The sequence below is a fragment of the Pseudophryne corroboree genome, chromosome 1 (assembly GCF_028390025.1).
Source record: "Pseudophryne corroboree isolate aPseCor3 chromosome 1, aPseCor3.hap2, whole genome shotgun sequence".
Classification (NCBI taxonomy): domain Eukaryota; kingdom Metazoa; phylum Chordata; class Amphibia; order Anura; family Myobatrachidae; genus Pseudophryne; species Pseudophryne corroboree.
In genome coordinates, this window is record NC_086444.1 from 807,523,287 (window position 1) to 807,544,262 (window position 20,976).

General features: G+C 41.1%; 1 protein-coding gene across 1 annotated transcript in view; it reads right to left on the reverse strand.

The window, feature by feature from the left end:
- Window positions 1–1,780: 1,780 nt before the first annotated feature.
- Window positions 1,781–20,976, reverse strand: part of SGMS2 (sphingomyelin synthase 2) — a 126,044-nt gene continuing 106,848 nt past the window's right edge. The window contains exons 4-6 of the mRNA XM_063919178.1: window positions 20,464–20,617; window positions 13,851–14,017; window positions 1,781–5,576 (exon numbers count right to left, since the gene is read on the reverse strand). Coding sequence (XP_063775248.1) covers window positions 5,373–5,576; window positions 13,851–14,017; window positions 20,464–20,617 — 525 coding nt within the window. The 3' untranslated portion in view covers window positions 1,781–5,372. The remainder of the gene's footprint in view (window positions 5,577–13,850; window positions 14,018–20,463; window positions 20,618–20,976) is intronic.

A 20,976-nucleotide genomic window follows, 5' to 3' on the forward strand; every position in this document is an offset into this window, starting at 1 on the left:
ACTAGATCATATCTTTACCTTTCCAATACCCTGAAATGAGCCATTCATTGCAAAAAAGACCTGTGTCACACCTGAGAGGATCTTCTGGTGCCTTGAAGGTGCTGTTGTGTTTATATCACAGCCCTGGGTTTTCGGGAATGCTGTATAAACTGTTAAAAACAGATGATACTACATTTTTATTAGTAACAGATAATAAATAATGATGAGCTATTGGCAATATTGCCACTATGCCAAGTCTCTGGGGTTTTGTGAACTTGAATCAGGAACTGGAGGAACGGCTTTGGTATTTGAAGAATATAGGAAGCTTGGAGGCCTGATGACTGAAGAAGGGCAACAGCACTGTATGCATGCAGTCCGGGATGGATAGAGAACTGAAATAGTGCCACTGTTTATAGGGGATGCGGTCAGAATCCCGACAGTAAGTGCTGGGGTTAGGGTTAGACACTAGAGGGAGGGTTACGGTTAAAATATTCTCCAGGATCGGTCAGGATTTTTAACATTAGAATGCTGCTGTCTGCATTCTGACCATTGGGATTTCAACCGCCTAGGTAGCGATACCATCCAGTTTACAGTTGATGTAAACACTAGAGCTCCATACACTGTTCTAGAGAGTATTTGAAGAATGCACAGTATAATTAGGTAGATAGTTGCAGACTCAAGTGCACTATAAGGAATGGCTTAAAGTCCCTTCCTCACCTCCCCTTCTTCATTCATTTTTTAAAAATGCAGCGCAGTCAGCATACATGTGTGCGCCGACACCACTTCCCTCATCTCCCCCAGCTGCTGTGTCCCCAGCGGTCGTGAAGACTACAGTTTCAACGTACATGTAGATAATGAGTGTGACCTGTTATCTGCAGCAAAGAGGTTGCAAACTGTATGAAACATATGCGGACCTTAGAAGGTTTGAATTTAAGTCCATTCAGTTTTAGGCCAGATTTTTTTTTTTTTTTTTAATGAGCTACTTTAATTAGGGAAATAATATAGAAAGTAAATAGAATTATATGAGAAATCTGAATTAATATTGCATTTCAAATAGAAGTGGTATATGTTTTTCAATTATCTGTAAACATAGGAGAGTAATATTTCTTATAGAGATATAAAATATGTTGTCAGTAGTTTAATGGATAAAATGAGTGATGAACAGGAAAAGCATTCTCAGCTGTGCATCATCTATCAGTCAGCACGCTCTAAAATGCAGCTAAAAATAACGCTAAGTATATAGCAGAGTAATACCCAGAGAGGCAGTAAAGGTTATTTACAGGCTGCCAATATGCAGAAGCTCAATACATTTCTACTTGCGCGAATATACTTAATTGTCTCCTTGCACATAACAAGGAGTACAACCTCCTGGCAGCACTTCCTTCCTGTTCGCTCTGCTCAGCCTTTTGGTTGTGTGCTGGAAACAGTAGACACATCACTTCACAGCCAATCCTACTACAGGTTGAGTATCCATTATCCAAAATGCTTGGGACCAGAAGTATTTTGGATATCGGATTTTTCCGTATTTTGGAATAGTTGCATACCATAATGAGACATCATGGCGATGGGATCCAAGTCTAAGCACAGAGTGTGTTTATGTTTCATATACACCTTATACACACAGCCTGAAGGTTATTTTAGACAATATTTTTAATAACTTTGTGCATTAAACAAAGTGTGTCTACATTCACACAATTCATTTATGTTTCATATACACCTTATATACACAGCCTAAAGGTAATTTAATACAATACTTTTAATAACTTTGCGTATTAAACAAAGTTTGTGTACACTGAGCCATCAGAAAACAAAGGTTTCACTATCTCCCTCAAAAAATTCTGTATTTCGGAATATTCCGTATTTTGGAATATTTGGATATGGGATACTCAACCTGTACTGCTTTAAGGGGGTGATTCCGAGTTGTTCCCTCGCTAGCTGCTTTTAGCAGCATTGCACACGCTAAGCCGCCGCCCTCTGGGAGTGTATCTTAGCTTAGCAGAAGTGCGAACGAAAGATTAGCAGAATTGCGAATAGAAATTTCTTAGCAGTTTCTGAGTAGCTCCAGACTTACTCAGCCATTGCGACCAGCTCAGTCCTTTTCGTTCCTGGTTTGACGTCACAAACACACCCAGCGTTTGCCCAACCACTCCCCCGTTTCTCCAGCCACTCCTGCGTTTTGCAACTCGAACGCCTGCGTTTTTCCACACACTCCCATAAAATGGCCAGTTTCCGCACAGAACCACCCACTTCCTGTCAATCACACTACGATCAGCACAGCGATGAAAAAGCTTCGTTATGCCGTGAGTAAAATACCTAACTTTTGTGTAAAATAACTAAGCGCATGCGCTCTGCGAACCTTGTGCATGCGCAGTAAGCGACTAATCGCAGTATAGCGAAAATCTGCAACGAGCGAACAACTCGGAATGACCCCCTAAGACCACCCACTTCAGTAATTTCAACATTTCAATTTTTCTTTATAAAATGAAAATGAGGGGAAATTGCAGCATTTATTATTTGTGTCACTTTTCTGGGTTTTAATTTTTTTATTACCTCAGTCAAAAATTGCCATGCTTCTGTATAGGCAGGAGATTGGTTTTCACCACATCTAATAGGGCTTCTCGCCATCAATCAAAGGAGCAAAGCATAGCTAAGCCTATTTAATAATGAAGTGGAGTGTACCACAATATTGGACAGTGATGACTCTAAAAAACACACAACAGCACCATTTTGGTTTATTTTACAATAACAATTTTATCAAAATGTGCATCCCATGTGTACATTCATGGAACATAAAAAAATCAGTTTTTAATACAAAAATATGCTATTTAATACACTTTTCGCATTTTCGATTAAAAGCGTAATATTAAGTCACTTTTTGGTATCATGAAACATAAACTAGGAATTAAATTAAAACACTGGCAAGATCAAATGTTTTGCTCTTATGATCGGAATTATGCAGGGAAATTCAATAAGTGGCAAAGTGCAGTTGCGATGATAGATAAATTTTGATGTACATCTCTATGGTCTACAAAATTGGTGGTCACTAACTGCAGGCAAAACGGTTGAAATGCTGGAACCTAGCTGCCTATGTGCCAAATTGAATTTCACACGATAAATTCTTACAGGTATTCTTGAAATAAATAAAACATAACATAACATAACAAAACAACCTATGAGTTAGCTCAAAAGTGCAAAACAGCTATACATGTATATAAACTGCACATAAAAGAAAGGAATTATGTCAAGATATATAGATATTTGTCAATAAAGGATATTCTTTCAATTTCTTTATTGCTTAAGGAACATGTTTTCTTCTTTTCGGGAAAAAAAAATCCCTCACAAAAATAAAACAAAAAACAGACACATGTACAAATCTTCAAACTTACCTACGCAGTTCTGGAATTTCAATTAATTGTTAAATTACAAATCTCAACTTTCTTTATGTGGAGAGTCACCCACAGATTATACTGGGGTAAAACAGATTGAACTGTGCACATTTATCTAGATGAAGAGACTCACTGGCACTATTAGTAAATTGGCCTAAATACAGCCAATCAGTGGGTAGGAAAAGTTTTACTACTGTGTATCATTCACCCAAAGTCACTGGATTGTGACCCTACAGCACAAATGGCATCCTGTGCTGAGGATTTGAAACTCAGGCTCCATATCACAGAATGGAAGGTGGTTCATTCCCAGCATTTCAAATGCTCCCAAAACCCCAACAGGATCAACACTGAGCAGCCAGGAAAAATAATTGGAGGTTTAACTAGCCAACTAAAGGAGCCATGTATTGTATATGAGTGCTCTACATAAAATTTAAATGTCTAATAAAGAATTTAAGAGACAAAAAATAATAATAATAATGAATTCACTTTAACTTGTCTTAGGCCAATAACAACATTTAGCGGCCTATTTATACATAAAAGGAATTTTGTGGAAAATCCTTTTAAAAGTTGTTTCCGAAGGACAACCACAAAAAGTATCATCAGGATGTAAGAAGTGGTGGCCGCAGCAGATATTTGTAATATATGCCATGGTTACCCTGTTTTTTTTCCGCAAAAGTGACCCCATCGGGGTTGCTAAATAGTGAAATTTACTAAGCTTGGGCCCGATAGCTAATGCTATCTTTAGATGGCGTTAGTCATTACTATGGCCTACATTACACCATATTTTTTTGGGAGATGGTTCCAAAAGATCCCTCCATGGTAATATCCATCTGCACATACTGGGACTAGTGACCGCCATGCGTAGTAGCTGTGCCGCGGTCCCAAACCAAAAGTAAAGTGATCGTATTAGCACCAATGACCCTTAGCCAGAAAGGAATTAGGGAGGGACCCAGGTTGGAGTGAATATACACACTTTTATATCTGCTAAAACATGTACATGCCTCTGGGTATGTCAGCTTTATCACCCAAGGTTACATTTGTTTGTTTCTTCAAAGAGTGTTAGTGTGATAATATTATAAAAATGATAAAAATGTTGAGTTAAATTAAACATGTACATACACAACAGTAAATTAACAATAAGGTTTGTCCCCATGCCACTTCCAGTACATTCCACTTCTATAACAAGCAGAAATCTGGATCTCATGTGGCAATGACAATAGACCATTACTGTTTTCCCATATGTCTTAGCAATTTATTCAGTTAAATAGGCAAATAATTTTCTTTGATATTGATATGACTGCACCACAGGAAAGATAGAAAATTGATTCCAGGGTAATTGCAGTGACTGCTAAATACATATTGTGAGAAGTGCCACTAACTAACATTACTGCATGTACAACTGGTGTGTAAAGGGCCACGCTTGGTAATATACGGTATGTTAGGGCGGCTCAACAAAAGTGGGTCTGTTTAAGATTGAGCTGCTTGTGCAATGTACAGCTTTTAAGGTCCAACACATTTTATAACTGAGACCAGACTGTCTTTTAGCTTTAATGTTAGTTATTACCTGTACCTCAAACTCTACATTTGTGGAGTAAAATATATTATTGAAGAACTAGGTTTTAGGTGGACCTTGTATGGCCATAAATTATTGGTTACTAATCCAGAGACTAATAATACTTCAATGTATAACTGGCAATTTTAATTACTGTATTATATAAAGCACTCCTATGGGGTACAAATCACCTACCATTTTTCAAAGGGAACTGATGTTCTCATCCGAATAGGAATCAACAAATGAGTATGCAGTGTAACCATAACAGAGACAAAAAGACACGCACACTGCAGTGATACCACAGTATCCTGTGTGCAACAACCTTTGCAATTAAAAGACACAACGTTTGGTCCACTTCATTATTTACAATTGCATCTTCGTAAAAATAAAATTTTAATATTTTCCTTTGGTTAAAGAGTGTTTATTATGCACAGTCTGTTACTTCTGTGTTTAAGTTAGGTGGATTTTTCATTGTCTTCCCCTGTTTTCTGAACCCTTGAATATGTTTTACATGAAGATTTAAAGCAGCTGGGAGGCCATGAGATGGGCCAGGAGAAGCAGCATGGAATACAGGCCTGAACGTTCTTCTCAAAGAAGAAGAACACAGGAAACCACCAGGTTCGGCAAAGGAGATTAGTTGGGGATGAAATCTTTAAGGCCTGAAAAACAGGATAAGACAGCGTTAATACCTGCTCGGGAAAATTACATGTTATTCATGATACAGCTTCAGATTAAAGAGCGGTGAAAATTTTAAAATAGTTTACATCTGAAAGAATCAGAGCCCATTAGGTTTAAAAACTGCATCAAACATGACGGACTGCCAAATTCACAAAAAAAAACACAACCCAGTTATCTGTATCATTAACTATCCAGTAAAAAATGACTATTCTATAGCCATTTGCAGAAATGCTGCAGAATACCTTTGTGAATTTGGAGAGAACACCTTTACATTCAAAGAAGAGCATTAGTTCTCAACCTCAACCATCAAGTCTTCCCAACAGGTCATGTTTTAAGGATTTCTGTCTGTGGGAACAAGTGGGATAATTACTGATGCAGCAAATAGATTAACTCTTCACCTGTGCATGATTAAGGAAATCCATCATATATGACCTGTTGGTTGTACTTGTGTACTGCAGTTGAGAACCACTGAAGTAGAGTATTCTAGCTATAACAATTTGAATTTAGATTTTTAATGACTGATTTTTTTTTTTAAATATGTTTATTAGGAAAATATAACATACAAGTGTAACACACACATTTTTCACGACAACTGTACAGCAGTAATAGCTTCCATAACAATATAAGAGCCAAGGATGTATAGGAATGTTCAACATCACATCTGCACAAGAGCAATCACATATAGTAGTAAGGGAATGAGGGTAAAAGAAGATTGCGGGTTTTACAAAACATATTTCAGGAATCGGTCGTCTCGCGGTGCCATTAACAGTGTAAATAAGCTACTTTAAGAGCGTATTCTTGTAGACAATGTCGTTAAGGTTAGAAGGGTGGTGATCCTCTCGTAAGTATCTCTGTATTGTACCATGTAGTATATTTAACTACTTTACGCATGTTATCACAAATTGGTTGTGGCAGAGTTACAACATAGGGTAGCCATATTGTAAAGAACTTGGAAGAGTTGGATTCCGCTCTAAGAGAGCATTCAATCCAGTCCATTTGGTATAGATGTGTCAGTCTAGAAAGCAAGAGAGTTATGGGTATAGGGGTTTTGTGTATCCACTGAGACAGTATGGTCTTTTTCGAAGCTGCCGCTATCCGAGCTAATAATAGTTTATTGCCTGTAGATACTGGACAACCATCAGGATCATATTGATTCCAAAAAGCCCACAGTAAAGTAGGTGTGAGAGGAATGTGTAAAGTCGTTGTAATGTAGTTACAGACATCTTTCCAAAATAATTGTATGATAGGGCATGACCAAAGGCAATGGATGATGTCTGCATCAGGTGAGGAGCACTTGAAGCAATGGGAATTATCAGAGATGCCCGTGAGATATCTGAGACGAGGAGTATAATATGCCCTATGTAAAATTTTTAAATGCATTTCAGCATAGGAAGAAGATACCAAATATTTATTAAGTAACAAGTGCCAACGTATTATGGTCTGTAAAGGGATGCCTGGTAGAGTGGTCGACCATTTAGCTAGGCCTGTGGTTTGACAATCTAAATCAATCTGGCGTCTGGTGTGTGCATAAATAAAAGATGTAGGATAGAGAGACTGAGGGTTTAAGCGCAGTTGGACGTCTAGGGGAAAGTTATAGTCTGCTGGCCGTAGGCGTGTTATCAATTGTGTTGCAAAGCTGCAGATTTGAAAATATGCGAATAGAGGTATATGCAAGTTCGGAAATTTGTGTTTTAATTGAGACAGGGGGAGCACTTCTGTACAGGTGGCATTTAAGAATTGATACACTAAACGTAAACCGTGAGAATACCAGGTCTTGACAATCACATCCGTGTCCCCGCCTTGAAAGTCTGGGTTATGTAGGAGTGGTTGGAATAGGGAGCAGGTAGTTGTCAGCCCTAAGCGTTTTCGAAGATGCTGCCACGCTTTGCACGGAGCGAGCAGCAAGCGGTTCGAGCGGATGGATGTCAGCGTGGAGGGGTCTGTAAAATGTAATATGGTGGACAGAGTATCGTGGGGTAGCATATGCTGTTCCAGAGATACATTAGTGTAGCTAGAGAGACCTCTCACCCAGTCAAGGGCATATCTATAGTTAGCGGCTAGGGAGTAGTCTTCTGGGCACGGTAAGTTCACGCCACCCAACGTGGTCTGTTGTTTTAATTTAAAAAGGGCTATGCGTGGACGCTTGTTTGACCAAATGAAAGTATTAAGGGCCTTATTAATTGTTTGAACATCTCGTTTGGTCAGAAGAAATGGGAGCATTTGGATCGGATATAATAAACGGGGGAAGGAGATCATTTTGTACAAGTGGCATCTACCTAAATATGAGATTGGTAAGCTTTGCCAGCGTGTAAAATCTTCAATCATTTTATTAATGGCGCATGTGAAGTTCAGTGTATATAGTTCGGCCAGGGTAGGTGAAAAGCGTAAGCCCAAGTAGGTTATAAAACCAGTCGCCCATTTAAAGGGAAACCCGGAACCCCAATTTCGTGTGGCTTTGGGTCCATGAGCCAAAGCTTCTGTTTTATCAAAATTGATCAAAAAGCCCGATATCAAATGGAAATCATGTAGTGTGGCCAGTAAAGAAGGGAACGCCTTTATGGGATCATTAAAATATAATAATAGGTCATCAGCAAAGGCCGAAACTTTCTCTGGTTGTGTGCCAATTTTTATTCCTTCCCAGGCAACATTTTGCATGCAAGTGCGTATCAGTGGGTCTAGAGCTAGGTTAAAAAGTAAGGGAGATAGGGGGCATCCCTGGCGCGTACCTCTATGTAGAGAGAAGGTCGGTGTGTTCAATCCATTAATAGTTAGATGAGCTTGTGGATTAGTGTAAAGCATACTGAAGACTTTAGTGAAACCCTCACCGAATTGTTGAGTGTGGAAAATTCTAAGTAGGTGCGTCCATGATACACGGTCAAACGCCTTGTCGGCATCACAGCTGACCACGAGTGCTTTAGATGTTATGGGGTATTTGACACTATGTATTGCTGCTATCAAGGTTCGTACATTATGTACTGACGATCTAGTTTTAACAAACCCCGTTTGGGCAGGATGTAGAATACGTATTAGTATCGGTTGGAGGCGAGTGGCCAGTAATTTGGTGAATAGTTTTAGGTCCTGGTTGAGAAGGGATATGGGTCAGTAGGACTGGACATATGAAGGGTCTTTACCCAGTTTAGGGAATACTACTATTCTAGCTTCGGTGAATCTCGGGGGCGGAGGGGATCCATTCAGCAGTGAATTGAACAACGTCAATAAATATGGCAGTATGTGAGGAGCTAGCATTTTATAGTACACTGCCCCAAACCCATCCGGGCCTGGCGATTTCCCATTATGAAGTGACTTAATCAAGAACAGCAGCTCTGTGTCTGTTACGGGGCACGTTAATGATTCCTGTTCTTCCTCTGTTAATGTGGGCAAGTCAGCTTTTTCCAGAAATTTCATACCTTTTGTGGGGCTATCTAGAGGTGCCTCGTATAAGTTTGTATAGTATTGTAGGAAGGTGTTTGACATAATTTGTGTGTCCATAGTTGAGGAAGTTGGGTCGGTGTGTAAGTTAGTTATGCGAGAAGGGGCAGTAGACGATCTCACTAAGTTGGCCAATAGTTTACCCGACTTATTACCCCCTCGGAAGAATTTATTCCGTTGGACATCATAGGAGAAACTAGCTCGCTCGGTGCAAAGCGCGTCATAAAGATGTTTCGCATCAGTGTATTTTTGACTGTTGTCTGGGGAATCATGTAATGTCATTTCATAATACGCTGCAGTTAAAGCCTTGCTCAGATCACACAACTGGGTATTCAATTGTTTGCGTTTTCTGGAAACGTATTCTAATATTTGTCCACGGACAACTGGTTTAGAAGCCGACCAAAACAAATTAATGTCGTTCTCATGAATCTTATTATCCTCAGTATAGTTGAGGAAGGCTCTAGTAAGAAATTGATTAAAGTCCTCGGAAGTTTCCAGATAAGCGGGGAAACGCCAATTATAGGATCTAGGCAAGGGGGTATCTAGGGTGATTGACATCCAAATCGGGGCATGATCTGAGAGTGAGATTGGTTCAATTTTAGCGTCCACTATATGATGCAAAAGAGAATCAGTGATTAGCCAATAGTCTATTCTAGAGGAGGAATGGTTTGGGTGGGAGTAGAAGGTATATTCGCGAGCGTCTGGATTGCGAATTCTCCAAGGGTCGAACAGTCGTAGAGAAGAGGTGAGTAGTGTGAGTGAGGGTGGAGTGGTAATTTCAGGTGTACCGGACACAGATGTTTTATCAAGACCAGCTGACTGTACACAGTTAAAGTCTCCTCCCATGATAATTTCTCCCTCTGCCCAACCTTGCAAATTCTTGTAAATATCAGAGAAAAAAGAGGCGTTGGGGCCGTTAGGGGCATATATATTGGCTACCGTATAGAGCGTATTTAATATTTTAATTTTCAAGAACAGGAATCTACCCTCTTGGTCGACCAAACTATCTAAGACAATGGCAGGGAGTGATCTGTTGAGAATAGTTAGGACGCCTCTGCGTTTGGATGTGAAGGAGGCTGTTCTATACTCTCCCACCCACGTATCTCATAGTACATTAGGATCTGAAATCCGCCAATGAGTTTCCTGCAGTAACACTATATCAGGTTTTAGTCGTTTCAAATAGGTAAGGACCTTTTTCCGTTTAACGGGATTATTAAGCCCATCTACGTTCCAGGACACTAACCGAAATTGTGACTGCACTATTGTGGGAGTATCATGGTTCGACGGCATTCAGCCGATACCAACCCTAGGCCAACATCGGGGAACAATATACCGTAACCGTCGATCCAAGTCCGTCCCAGCGAGTGGACCGTTATGGATCAATGATGAGAAATGATAAGTGTAAAACATCAGATACATTCCTAACGCTATCCGTAAACTATGTGTGTGTACAGTATCAACTTTATGAACCAAGTTACAGAACCATTTTAACATTTTGCGAACCCATATGGGCGCCCTATTAAACAATGTCGACCTCCGAATGGAGATCAATAAGACATTTGAGGAGGGTATCCTCCAACCTGGTAACCAGGGACACCATATTCCAAAACAGCATGAGAAAAGATGAGAAAAGAGGGTGAGGGGAAAGAAAGATAACAAGAAAAGGAGTATCAGAGACAATTGTAAGGGGGAAAAGATGTACATATAGAACAATAGAAGAACATAACCAATATGGTATTGTCGCATCGGAGCTCTCTTCAAGCTCCGGCCGCGACAGCAAGCCATCTCCACAGTGCAGAGATATATTCTATTCAGCTTATCAAACAAAAAAGTATTATTTGACTTAAACATGGATGGGTTAATCAAAGGTGGCGGTCAACCCACTTAAAAAGGATATATAGAGTCAATCAGCATCATCTGTACCCGATAGATGAGCTGTATCCAAAGAGTTCATGAAATTTCTGGCCTCTTGTGCGGTTTCAAAAAAGTGGGTTTTTCCACCATAGGCGATTCTCAGCTTGGCCGGATACAACAGCGCAAATCTGTGGCCCAGCTCAAAGAGACGTTTGCAAACCGGCAAGAATTCTCGTCTTCTTGCAGCAACCAGATATGAGAAGTCCTGAAACAATAGAATCTTGGAGTCCTGGTATCGAAGATCTGTGTACTTCCGATAGGCCTCCAGCAAATGGACTTTATCATCATAGTTGAGAATTCTCATGATGACCGGCCTGGGTCTATCTCTGCCGGATTGACGATCAGGACCAATCCGATGGACACGTTCCACCAGGATGGAGCCCGTGGCAGGAACGCATCCCAGCTCTCTAGGCAACCACTGGGAGACCAAGACCATGAGTTCGGAGAATTTCACAGATTCCGGCAAGCCCACCAGACGTACATTGGCCCTCATTCCGAGTCGTTCGCTCGGTATTTTTCATCGTATCGCAGTGAAATTCCGCTTAGTGCGCATGCGCAATATTCGCACTGCGACTGCGCCAAGTATCTTTGCTATGAAGAAAGTATTTTTACTCACGGCTTTCTCATCGCTCCGGAGAACGTAATGTGATTGACAGGAAATGGGTGTTACTGGGCGGAAACACGGCGTTTTATGGGCGTGTGGCTGAAAACGCTACCGTTTCCGGAAAAAACGCAGGAGTGGCCGGAGAAACGGGGGAGTGGTTGGGCGAACGCTGGGTGTGTTTGTGACGTCAAACCAGGAACGACAAGCACTGAACTGATCGCACAGGCAGAGTAAGTCTGGAGCTACTCTAAAACTGCTAAGTAGTTTGTGCTCGCAATATTGCGAATACATCGGTCGCAATTTTAAGATGCTAAGATACACTCCCAGTAGGCGGAGGCTTAGCGTGTGTAACTCTGCTAAATTCGCCTTGCGACCGATCAACTCGGAATGAGGGCCATTATTTCTTCTATTCCGATTTTCCAAATCTTCTAATTTGTCTTGCAGAGACACCATCAGCTTGTCGTGTTCTATCTGGGTTGTTTTAGCTGCTGATAAATCATCCTCTAGATCAGAAATTCGTTGCTCTGCCTCGGAGATACGTTGATCATGGGCTGTGAGTTGTGCAAGCGCTGAATCCAGAGAGGTTTTTAGGGGTGCTAGTTTTTGATCTAGCAGAGATGAGAGTATATTCGTAATTTCACTCGTGGTGCAGGATTTGGATGGTTCCATAATTGGTGCGGGTTGGGGTTGCCCCCTAGGACTAGAGCCTTGACTATACGTCGGGGAGACAGGGGCACTGCCAGCGGGATTTTCACGATTTTTGCCTTTACCCGACTGAGCACCCCATGGGTTACGTAATGATTTAGACATGAATTTGTCCATAGCAATAACAGACTCACTCCAATCCGCACTTCCAGCCTGCAGACTGCAGGGGATGTCAGGTGTATGCTTTCTCTGTGCGTTCCCCTTTTCTCCTCTTTTTTCTATATTTTTTATTATTATTATTTTTTTGTCTTTTCTCCTCTCCCCTTTTCCTTTTTTTTCCTCCTTCCTCCCCTTTTTTTTTTTTTTTTTTTTTTAATGTATGAGGGTATGGGGATGTATAGTATCCGAGGGGGGGGGGGGGGGTCAGGTGGGGGCAGATTTATTCAGTTGCTGGTGCTTTAGTTGTAGTAGCTGGCTGACCAGCATATAAACAAATAAATAAAGCTCCAGGGTGAGAGGCCCTCCAGTGGGTAAGTTGCCGGCCTGGGTTGAGGCTCCAGCCACCACCGACCAGTATCCCCTCAAATCAGGATACCTTATGATCGCCCTCCCCCGCTGGGGCCCCTCAGGTTGCAGCTCTGGAAAGTGTACTCACACACACACCGGGGCCCAGCGGGAGAGATGTAGCGGAGACGCAGCAGCAGGGAGCCGCGGACGCACAGCTAGTATAGCTGTCAGTCGTCCCGCGGCCTCGTCCCGCGTCAGAAGCTTCCAGGAGCTCTTGTGAAGAGTTTCTGTCTCCTTCAGCAGCCAGGCCACACACCCCTAATGACTGATTTTTAACATTGTACTCAAAAAGTTTAGATTTAAACCTGGATGTAATGAACTAATCCTATAAAAAGATAAGTTATTAATAAAACTTTGTGATCTAACTCCACTTTTGTGAATTTGGTTCAGTACTTATATTTTGGGTGACTCCTGAATTTAGCCCTCCCGGATGCCATCCACTTGCCCAGTGAAGTGGGCAAGTCCATGATAATACAATTCGCTATAAATGATTTAAAATCTATCTTAATAAATGATAGCATTATGCCGCGGGGGTGGACTGCAATTACACATTTAAAAACTAGGTATGACATGCCATTGCACAGATACAGAACAAACATTTGATGGGAATGGGGTGGTGTATCCCTGGCTATTTGGGGAATGATTACCACTCAATCACTTCATATACATTTTATATTTTAGTGAGCAGATCTTCTACATCAAAGCAAAGAGAGAATTCTTCAGGCAAACATGCAAAGTGTATGTGCACAGCCCTGGCATATCTCAATCCAAGTCGGAGGTGAACTTTTCATTTACTTTATACACAAAGGAGATCTGGGCCAATCTAAGGATGTAAAAGGAAGAACTTTGTAAATCTGTTTACAGAGAGGACTGCCTGCTATGCACTTCAGTTCTAACGAGCTGGCATCCTAAGCAAGTTCCACGGCCGTTACTTTGATCCCAATTCAAAGAGTATAATCAGTCCTTCACATTACTTAAGGTCACTCCCAAACCTCACTATTCTAAAAACACTGGGTTGTTTAAAACAACAAATGTAATTTAATTAAAAGTACTGGCAAAGGCCAATGTTAGCTGAATGAAGAGTTGTTTTACTTACCTTCTCATTAGCCATGGCGTGATACCACCAAAAGAGCCTAGAGGTTATATAGTAGGCCACAATGACATCCACAGTGTAGTGTTCATGTGCAACTAAAATGCAGACCACTCCCGCAGCGCTCAGCAGCCAGCAGACTAAGTGATAGCCCCAAAAGTGACGTGGGGAATCTGCAAGAGAAAATCCCAATGAAGACCACCTTGTCTGACAGTGTAAACTCTTTTTCCACAGTAACAGATAACAGGAGTAGGTGCTGTGCTACAAGTTCTGGACATGCAGAGAATACAACAGATGGTTTCATATAACCCTCCAACAATTCTCAACTGAAACAGGACGTAATAAATTAAAATGAAAGATAAATGCTAGAACATTGTTTTCTTGCTGTACAGAGAACCTGGTATGTTTCCAGGTCCCATGCTCAGCCAAGATTTAGTGCATTAATGATGTAATATCACAAGACAATGTTTTCTTCTAATTCTGTTTACAGTGATATTAGGCGTTGTACTCATTGGTGTTTCTACGCATTTAAAGTGACAGAGATAGTACACATGGCATATGTATGGACCCTGCTGTCAGTATACAGATCAAAGAATGACAATTTGGAGTTCACGTGTTGTAATAAGGGCATGTGTCTAGCCTTACAGTTACATAGAACACTAGTGTCCACACATTTCTTCCTGTATGTCCTGTTGCCTGTGAGCAGGGAAGGCCTATCACTGGTCCCCCATAGAAAACAGTCATACTCAGTCTTACACTATTCTTTATATACAAGGATTAATTTCTATTCCTTATATACAAGGATTCATTTCTATTCCTTATATACAAGGATTAATTTATGGTCTGCGAAAAAACAAACCCTCATGCTAAGGATTATACTGTAGGTCACAGTGACCCTTATCTGGGTTTGAAATACAACAAATTGATCTTCATCATATTTTACAGTGTGCCATAGCACCTTAGAAGCACCTCTTTGCAGAAAATCAGTAAGATGCAGTGGCAGGAGCCATTGATGGGTGGTAGTGGAGACTAACCCTGGTAAAGGCGGTACTGCAGCTATGTTCCATAGTTTATGTATTTTATCATCAGCATTATTCTATAATACGAAGGGGTACCTAGAAGAAACAGGGATAGTGTTCTAGATGGCAGGGCGCTGGTAATATGGGCCTTTGTCACTAGGTGAATGTTTGCAGAACTGTTCTGAGCCAGTATCTCCGCTGACATTGCAGGGGAAGGTAGCGTTTGACTGCAGTGATTTTTTCCCCCAACTCTTTCGTTTATTTTTGGGATGGCTCTTTTACACAAACAACATGCTGCTGTGAAGATTGGTTTCGCTTTGGGAAAAAATGCATTGGAAACGGTTTTTATGTTACAAACCGCAGAAACGATTTGTGCAAAATTCGTGCCTCGCGTTCTGTTCTCACTGCTGAGCAGAGAGACAATCGTTGATTTGTTTCCCCAAAATCATAACAGGAGATGAATTTTGGTGCTACGGTTACGATCCAGAAACAAAAAACAGCAATCCAAACAAATCTTCACCGCAGCACGTTGTTTGTGTGAATCAACCATCACAAAAATAGGTGAAAGGGTGAATAACTCATTGGAAAAAAAAAATCACTGCAGTCAAATGGTACCCTCCCCCGCAACGTCAGCGGGGATACTGACTCAGGAGGGTTCCACAAACATTCACTTAGCGTTGGAATGCTGTACTACAAGTGCCCATTCCCTCTAGAACACGATTCCTGTTTCTTTTGGGTACCCCTTTATATAGCTACCAGACCTTTTGCATTAAAACACAAAAGTAACCAGTCATCATTAACATGCACAGCAAACTACATCATTTAAGTCTTTTGTAGTAAACAGTAATAACTACTACTCAAATTCTAAGTCATAATATACAGCTTAACCATCCCCACTCTTGTATATGTCATAATTGTACAAGTGTGTTTCAAAAGGATAGTGGACATGAGTGCTGTGGCTATATTGAGCAGACTGAGGAAACTGTATTAAGCAGCAAGTTTTTGTTTTGTGGTGGGGCAAAATGCAGGGAATTGCTTTTAAAGCGTGACAATTTTCCTTTTGCATAGTGTTTTCTACCTTACTGGTCATTCTAATAATAAGTCAAGTAACACTGGGGGTCATTCCGAGTTGTTCGCTCTGTAATTTTCTTCGCATCGCAGCGATTTTCCGCTAACTGCGCATGCACAATGTTCGCACTGCGACTGCGCCAAGTAAATTTGCTATGCAGTTAGGTATTTTACTCACGGCATTACGAGGTTTTTTCTTCGTTCTGGAGATCGGAGTGTGATTGACAGGAAGTGGGTGTTTCTGGGCGGAAACTGGCCGTTTTATGGGAGTGTGTGAAAAAACGCTACAGTTTCTGGGAAAAACGCGGGAGTGGCTGGAGAAACGGAGGAGTGTCTGGGCGAACGCTGGGTGTGTTTGTGACGTCAAACCAGGAACGACAAGCACTGAACTGATCGCACTGGAAGAGTAAGTCTCGAGCTACTCAGAAACTGCAAAGAAATTTCTTTTCGCAATTTTGAGAACCTTTCGTTCGCAATTTTGCTAAACTAAGATTCACTCCCAGTAGGCGGCGGCTTAGCGTGTGCAATGCTGCTAAAAGCAGCTTGCGAGCGAACAACTCGGAATGAGGGCCAATATGTGTCTTTTAGGGCTCTATTTATAAAGTTGAGAAAAGCCCTTTATCACTCGTAACTTGTACAGTAATAAAAGTGCTTTCACTGCATTCAGTGATTTATGTACCGGAATCTCTGATTTATTCTGCGGTCTCCATATTTTCATCTAATTGGGCGTAAGCTCATCTTACTGTAAACTGCGAAAAAATCATAACTCTTCTCAGGATGGTATTGATCTAGATCTAGTCTTGCTGGTGGTGGAAAGTGGAGAAGTGCGTCTTCCAGCTTATTCCCTATCCAGGACAAACCGCCCCGGACATCCTGTAATTGGAGGGGGTGATCACTTCTCCCTGTACCCCGTGGGAGGGAATAAAGTTCACTTTAGGGAAGCTGGCTGCAAATCCTACTCCACCCCACCCCAATATGATGCTTTTCCCAGCTGCCTATGGAGCTTGGTTCTGCCTGGTATATTTTGGGGAGATGAGAATGATGGGCTGCCTTCCTCCTAAAGGGGCTCGATGGTTGTACTGGCCCACGGGGCTACAGAGGACTCTTCGATGTCTGGGGCCCCTCCTCCTCCTCTAGGAATCAGGTCCCAGACTGTGCACTTGAATTATACATTATATGTTACCTTATACTGCAGAGGACTATAGTGTATTTTCTACAGTGCATTGCTGTTAATATGGTACATTATCATGCATGCTCTACCAGTATTCACTATATATATTTATTAAGGGGCCCAGAACGTGTACACTCTAATTGTGTTGTACAGTGGTACACTAGTGTAACCTGAGCCCTGCAGCAGTAGCTAGTATGCACCATGGCCATAAATGCACTCTGATGGGCTCTCCCCATAGAAAATGCTATTGAACTTGAAACAGATGCTATAACTTTACACTATGCATGCACCATAAGGACTTTACACAACCTGTGAATAATGCCATTCCGCAGATAAGTAAAAAGTATTGCCACATTGTGACTTGCCTCGCACTTGGCGGTACTCTTTAAGAATAGGATGACAAAAAAAAATATTGCAGTGAAATTATCCAATGACGTGATAACTAACGCAGAAAACAATTTGTTCTTTACCAACGGAGCTGCAAGAATACAAATGTTCTAGTTTGCGCATAGCCTGAAAATTGTTTTATTTCTGTCACCTCAGTCAACAGAATGATTCAGCTCACTATTGTATTTAAACTGTAACCTCCCGTACAATCATATTCAACACAATTTTTCAAACAAATCTGTATTTTTATATACAGAACATAATTAACAATCAACCAGACCTAAAGACCTAAAACCATTCTCACATAACAAGTACTGTAACTCATATTAGATTTTACTTCGTACTTATTTAACAATAACTAAGGCTTATAAGGAAGCACAGGGGGTGATTCAATTATCTCGCACTGCAAGTAAGTGCGGCAGTATCAGCGAGTCTGGGGTGACAGCAGGCCGCAAGATGAGGTGTCAATTCTGGCATCTCCATGCCATTGCAATGGTGACTAGCCCCATCACAATTAATTAAATTGACTTCCATTGATGGAAAAGTAAGTGCATTCATACGGCTTCCAATATAAATAAAGAAGGTCATTTGAGATAAGTGCTGATAAACCCATTACACCCCATTATGTGTATATCAGAGATATTAGAGACATTTGGCAGTATGGTCTGGAAGATTCATTTTGTGTTAACACAATGCCAAGAGAAAAGATCAGTACAGTAGTCTGAGAAGTCATCACTGCAGCTCATCAGTCACATTTACCACTCATTTTAAGCCCATCATTCAATAGTGAGAGAGTATGCCCAGATGGAGAACACTGAAAACATCTGCCAGTCTTCCCTGGTGTGGAAAAAGCAACAGATTAACCTAAGGAGTATGATGCTCTGAGAAATTGCAAGGAACCCAAAGCCACATTACGAGACCTACAGGCCTCTGACAACACAGTAAATCAAAACATTAATGAGACTAAAGCCAGATAAGACTGAACTGAAGTATTACTTTAATGAAAGGGTAGCCAGGAGAAAGCCAGAGTATTGCCGTCCCTGCTCAGTTGTGGACCTCATAGTGACTGCAGCCCAGCAGCAGATAGTGTAGCATATATGTTTGGTTTCAGGGCTTAAAATTTTGATTGCAGTATGAGACACAAAAGGAAACTGAAACTCACACAATCATGTTTGCTGCCAGTGACGTAACTCCCAGAGACATTGGAGGCAATGGTCGCCGGGCTCCAGCTGTTAGAGGGGAACCAAGAAAAAAAAGACAGAGGTGGCTGCTGAACTAGGACAGATCTCTCTCCACTCATTTCATAGTGGTTTGCTACAGTCACCGCTGACTGCTGTCCAAGTTCACCAGCACTCTTCAGCTGAAGAGTCTTGGAATATGTGATAACAGATCAAAGTGTGTACTGTATATAATGAGCTACAGCCCTGCTGTTGTGTCTTTTATGGCAAAAGAAAGGAGAGCAGAAGGTGTTTTAAGGAAATGCTCTAATTATTTTAATACAACTTTTACGGGTGGTTTTTAATCAAAGCTCGGAGAAAAAAATTGTGATAGATAATGTACCAACCAATCCGCTCCTGTTATTTTTTAAACACAGTCTGTAAAATTTAAGGCAGAAGCTATTAGCTTGTAGTTTTCTCTCACTACTTTATTTCTCTCCAAGCTTTGATAAACACACTGAAAATAAAGATTCCCTGTTGCCACAATTAGCTACATTTTTATTCTCCCAGATGTACCACTGGCAAGTTGCTGAGATGTCAGCACATGTGCAAGCCAAAGCCACTGGGTGGTGGTGGGGGGTGGGCCGAGCACCATCTTCTTTTTCACCTTCGGGCGCCTGGTATGAACTTACACACCTGTTTGCTACTAATATACAAATTGTCCTTTTTGAGTTAATGAGATGAAGCTGCAGCAAAATAGAGAAGAACCTTGTGAAACAGACACTCCCTGTATGTTAAACTCATGTAATAGTCAGGTCCCTCATACCCCGCCCCCAAACCTTCCTTAAATATGAAAGCTACAGCTAATCTTACTAAAATTAAGTCAATTTCATACCACCAAGCAGTTTTGAAAATATTGAAGTGATACAGATCCATATCTCTCCTCTAGAGCACACAGCCTATAAAAAGAAATCATTATCCCATTTTACATCCTGAATTTGGTAGCAGTGATAAGTGCCTTGGCTTGCAAGCTAATATTCTTCTAATGGTACAGGATGCAGCGTAAATGGTGTTCAGGTTTTTAGAAATAGTGTTTTGAAGGAAATTAGATACAATCATTGCTCTGATGATTTCTTCAACCTCATTATCATCAGCACCAGTGTAAAAAAGGGCATTGCTTCTCATATGTGCTACACTGTTAGACATCGGACTGTGACTGTAGACTTGTGTGCTGCATATATATAGCGGATTAGCTTCTTAAAATGAAATGTCACTTTGAGCATCAGACAAGAGGACAGAGTAGATTACTTTTTCTACGTGTTTATGAATTGCCTAGAGCCAGTAGCCTCTGTGTGCTATCCTTGTCCTAAGTTCAGTTGCAATTTAGGAGTTGCAAAGGAACTTTACTCCCCCCGTCACTGCCCCCCCGCCGCCGGGTCGCCCGTCGGCCGTATCCGCCGTCAGGCAGCTTGGCGGCGGATTGTTAAGTGTGTAGGGCCATTTAGTAAGACTGATTGCAATGGTGATATTTCAGCTTTAAGGTGATTTGCAACTCATTGCTATTTTCTGTGTCAATATTTTTCAATACAAATACAAAAACCATGAAGTGCAGTTAAAAAAGGTGCATTTCCCTTTATGAAAACTCAATAGTGTCCTATCTATATGTAACATGAGGGATTCTTCATAAGAACTATCATTCTACTGAATATGGCTCACCAAATCCAAGTGTGGGAATAATTAAATAAAACATGGTTTACTTTGCAGGAATTACTGCCCCTATACAAACATAGAGATGCCCTATAGATATTTCAACTTACATTCTTTAATAAATAAGTAGGTGAGAGTGAGTATGACAGTATGGCCGCTGAATAGGAAGTCTCCACATAAGATATGAGAGCCAGTAATAGTCAGGCCACCCCCTGTTATTAGTCGCAGGATCCTTTGTCCTTTAGCGTAAGAATCTCCATTCAGCTAGAAACAAACAAAGAGAAGAGCTATTAGGAGAGGGTACACATTCCCAAAACCAAAAACATTTGATAGAATTATTAGGAACCCATATATTAATGGATAGACAATAAACCCCTCTATTAAGGTAATATATTCTGTGGCCTTGCAGCACCATCAGGGCTGGACTGGCCCACAGTGGTGCAGGGGAAACCCCCCCGGTGGGCCCCACTGCCTTGGTCTCCTCTCTTTCCTCTAGGGATCAGGCTTCAGATTGTGCAATTGAATTATAAATTATGCTTATGTTACATTATACTGCACAGGACTTTGGTGAAGTTTCTACACTGCATTGCTGTTATTAGTCTGGTACCAGTGGCGGAACTTGC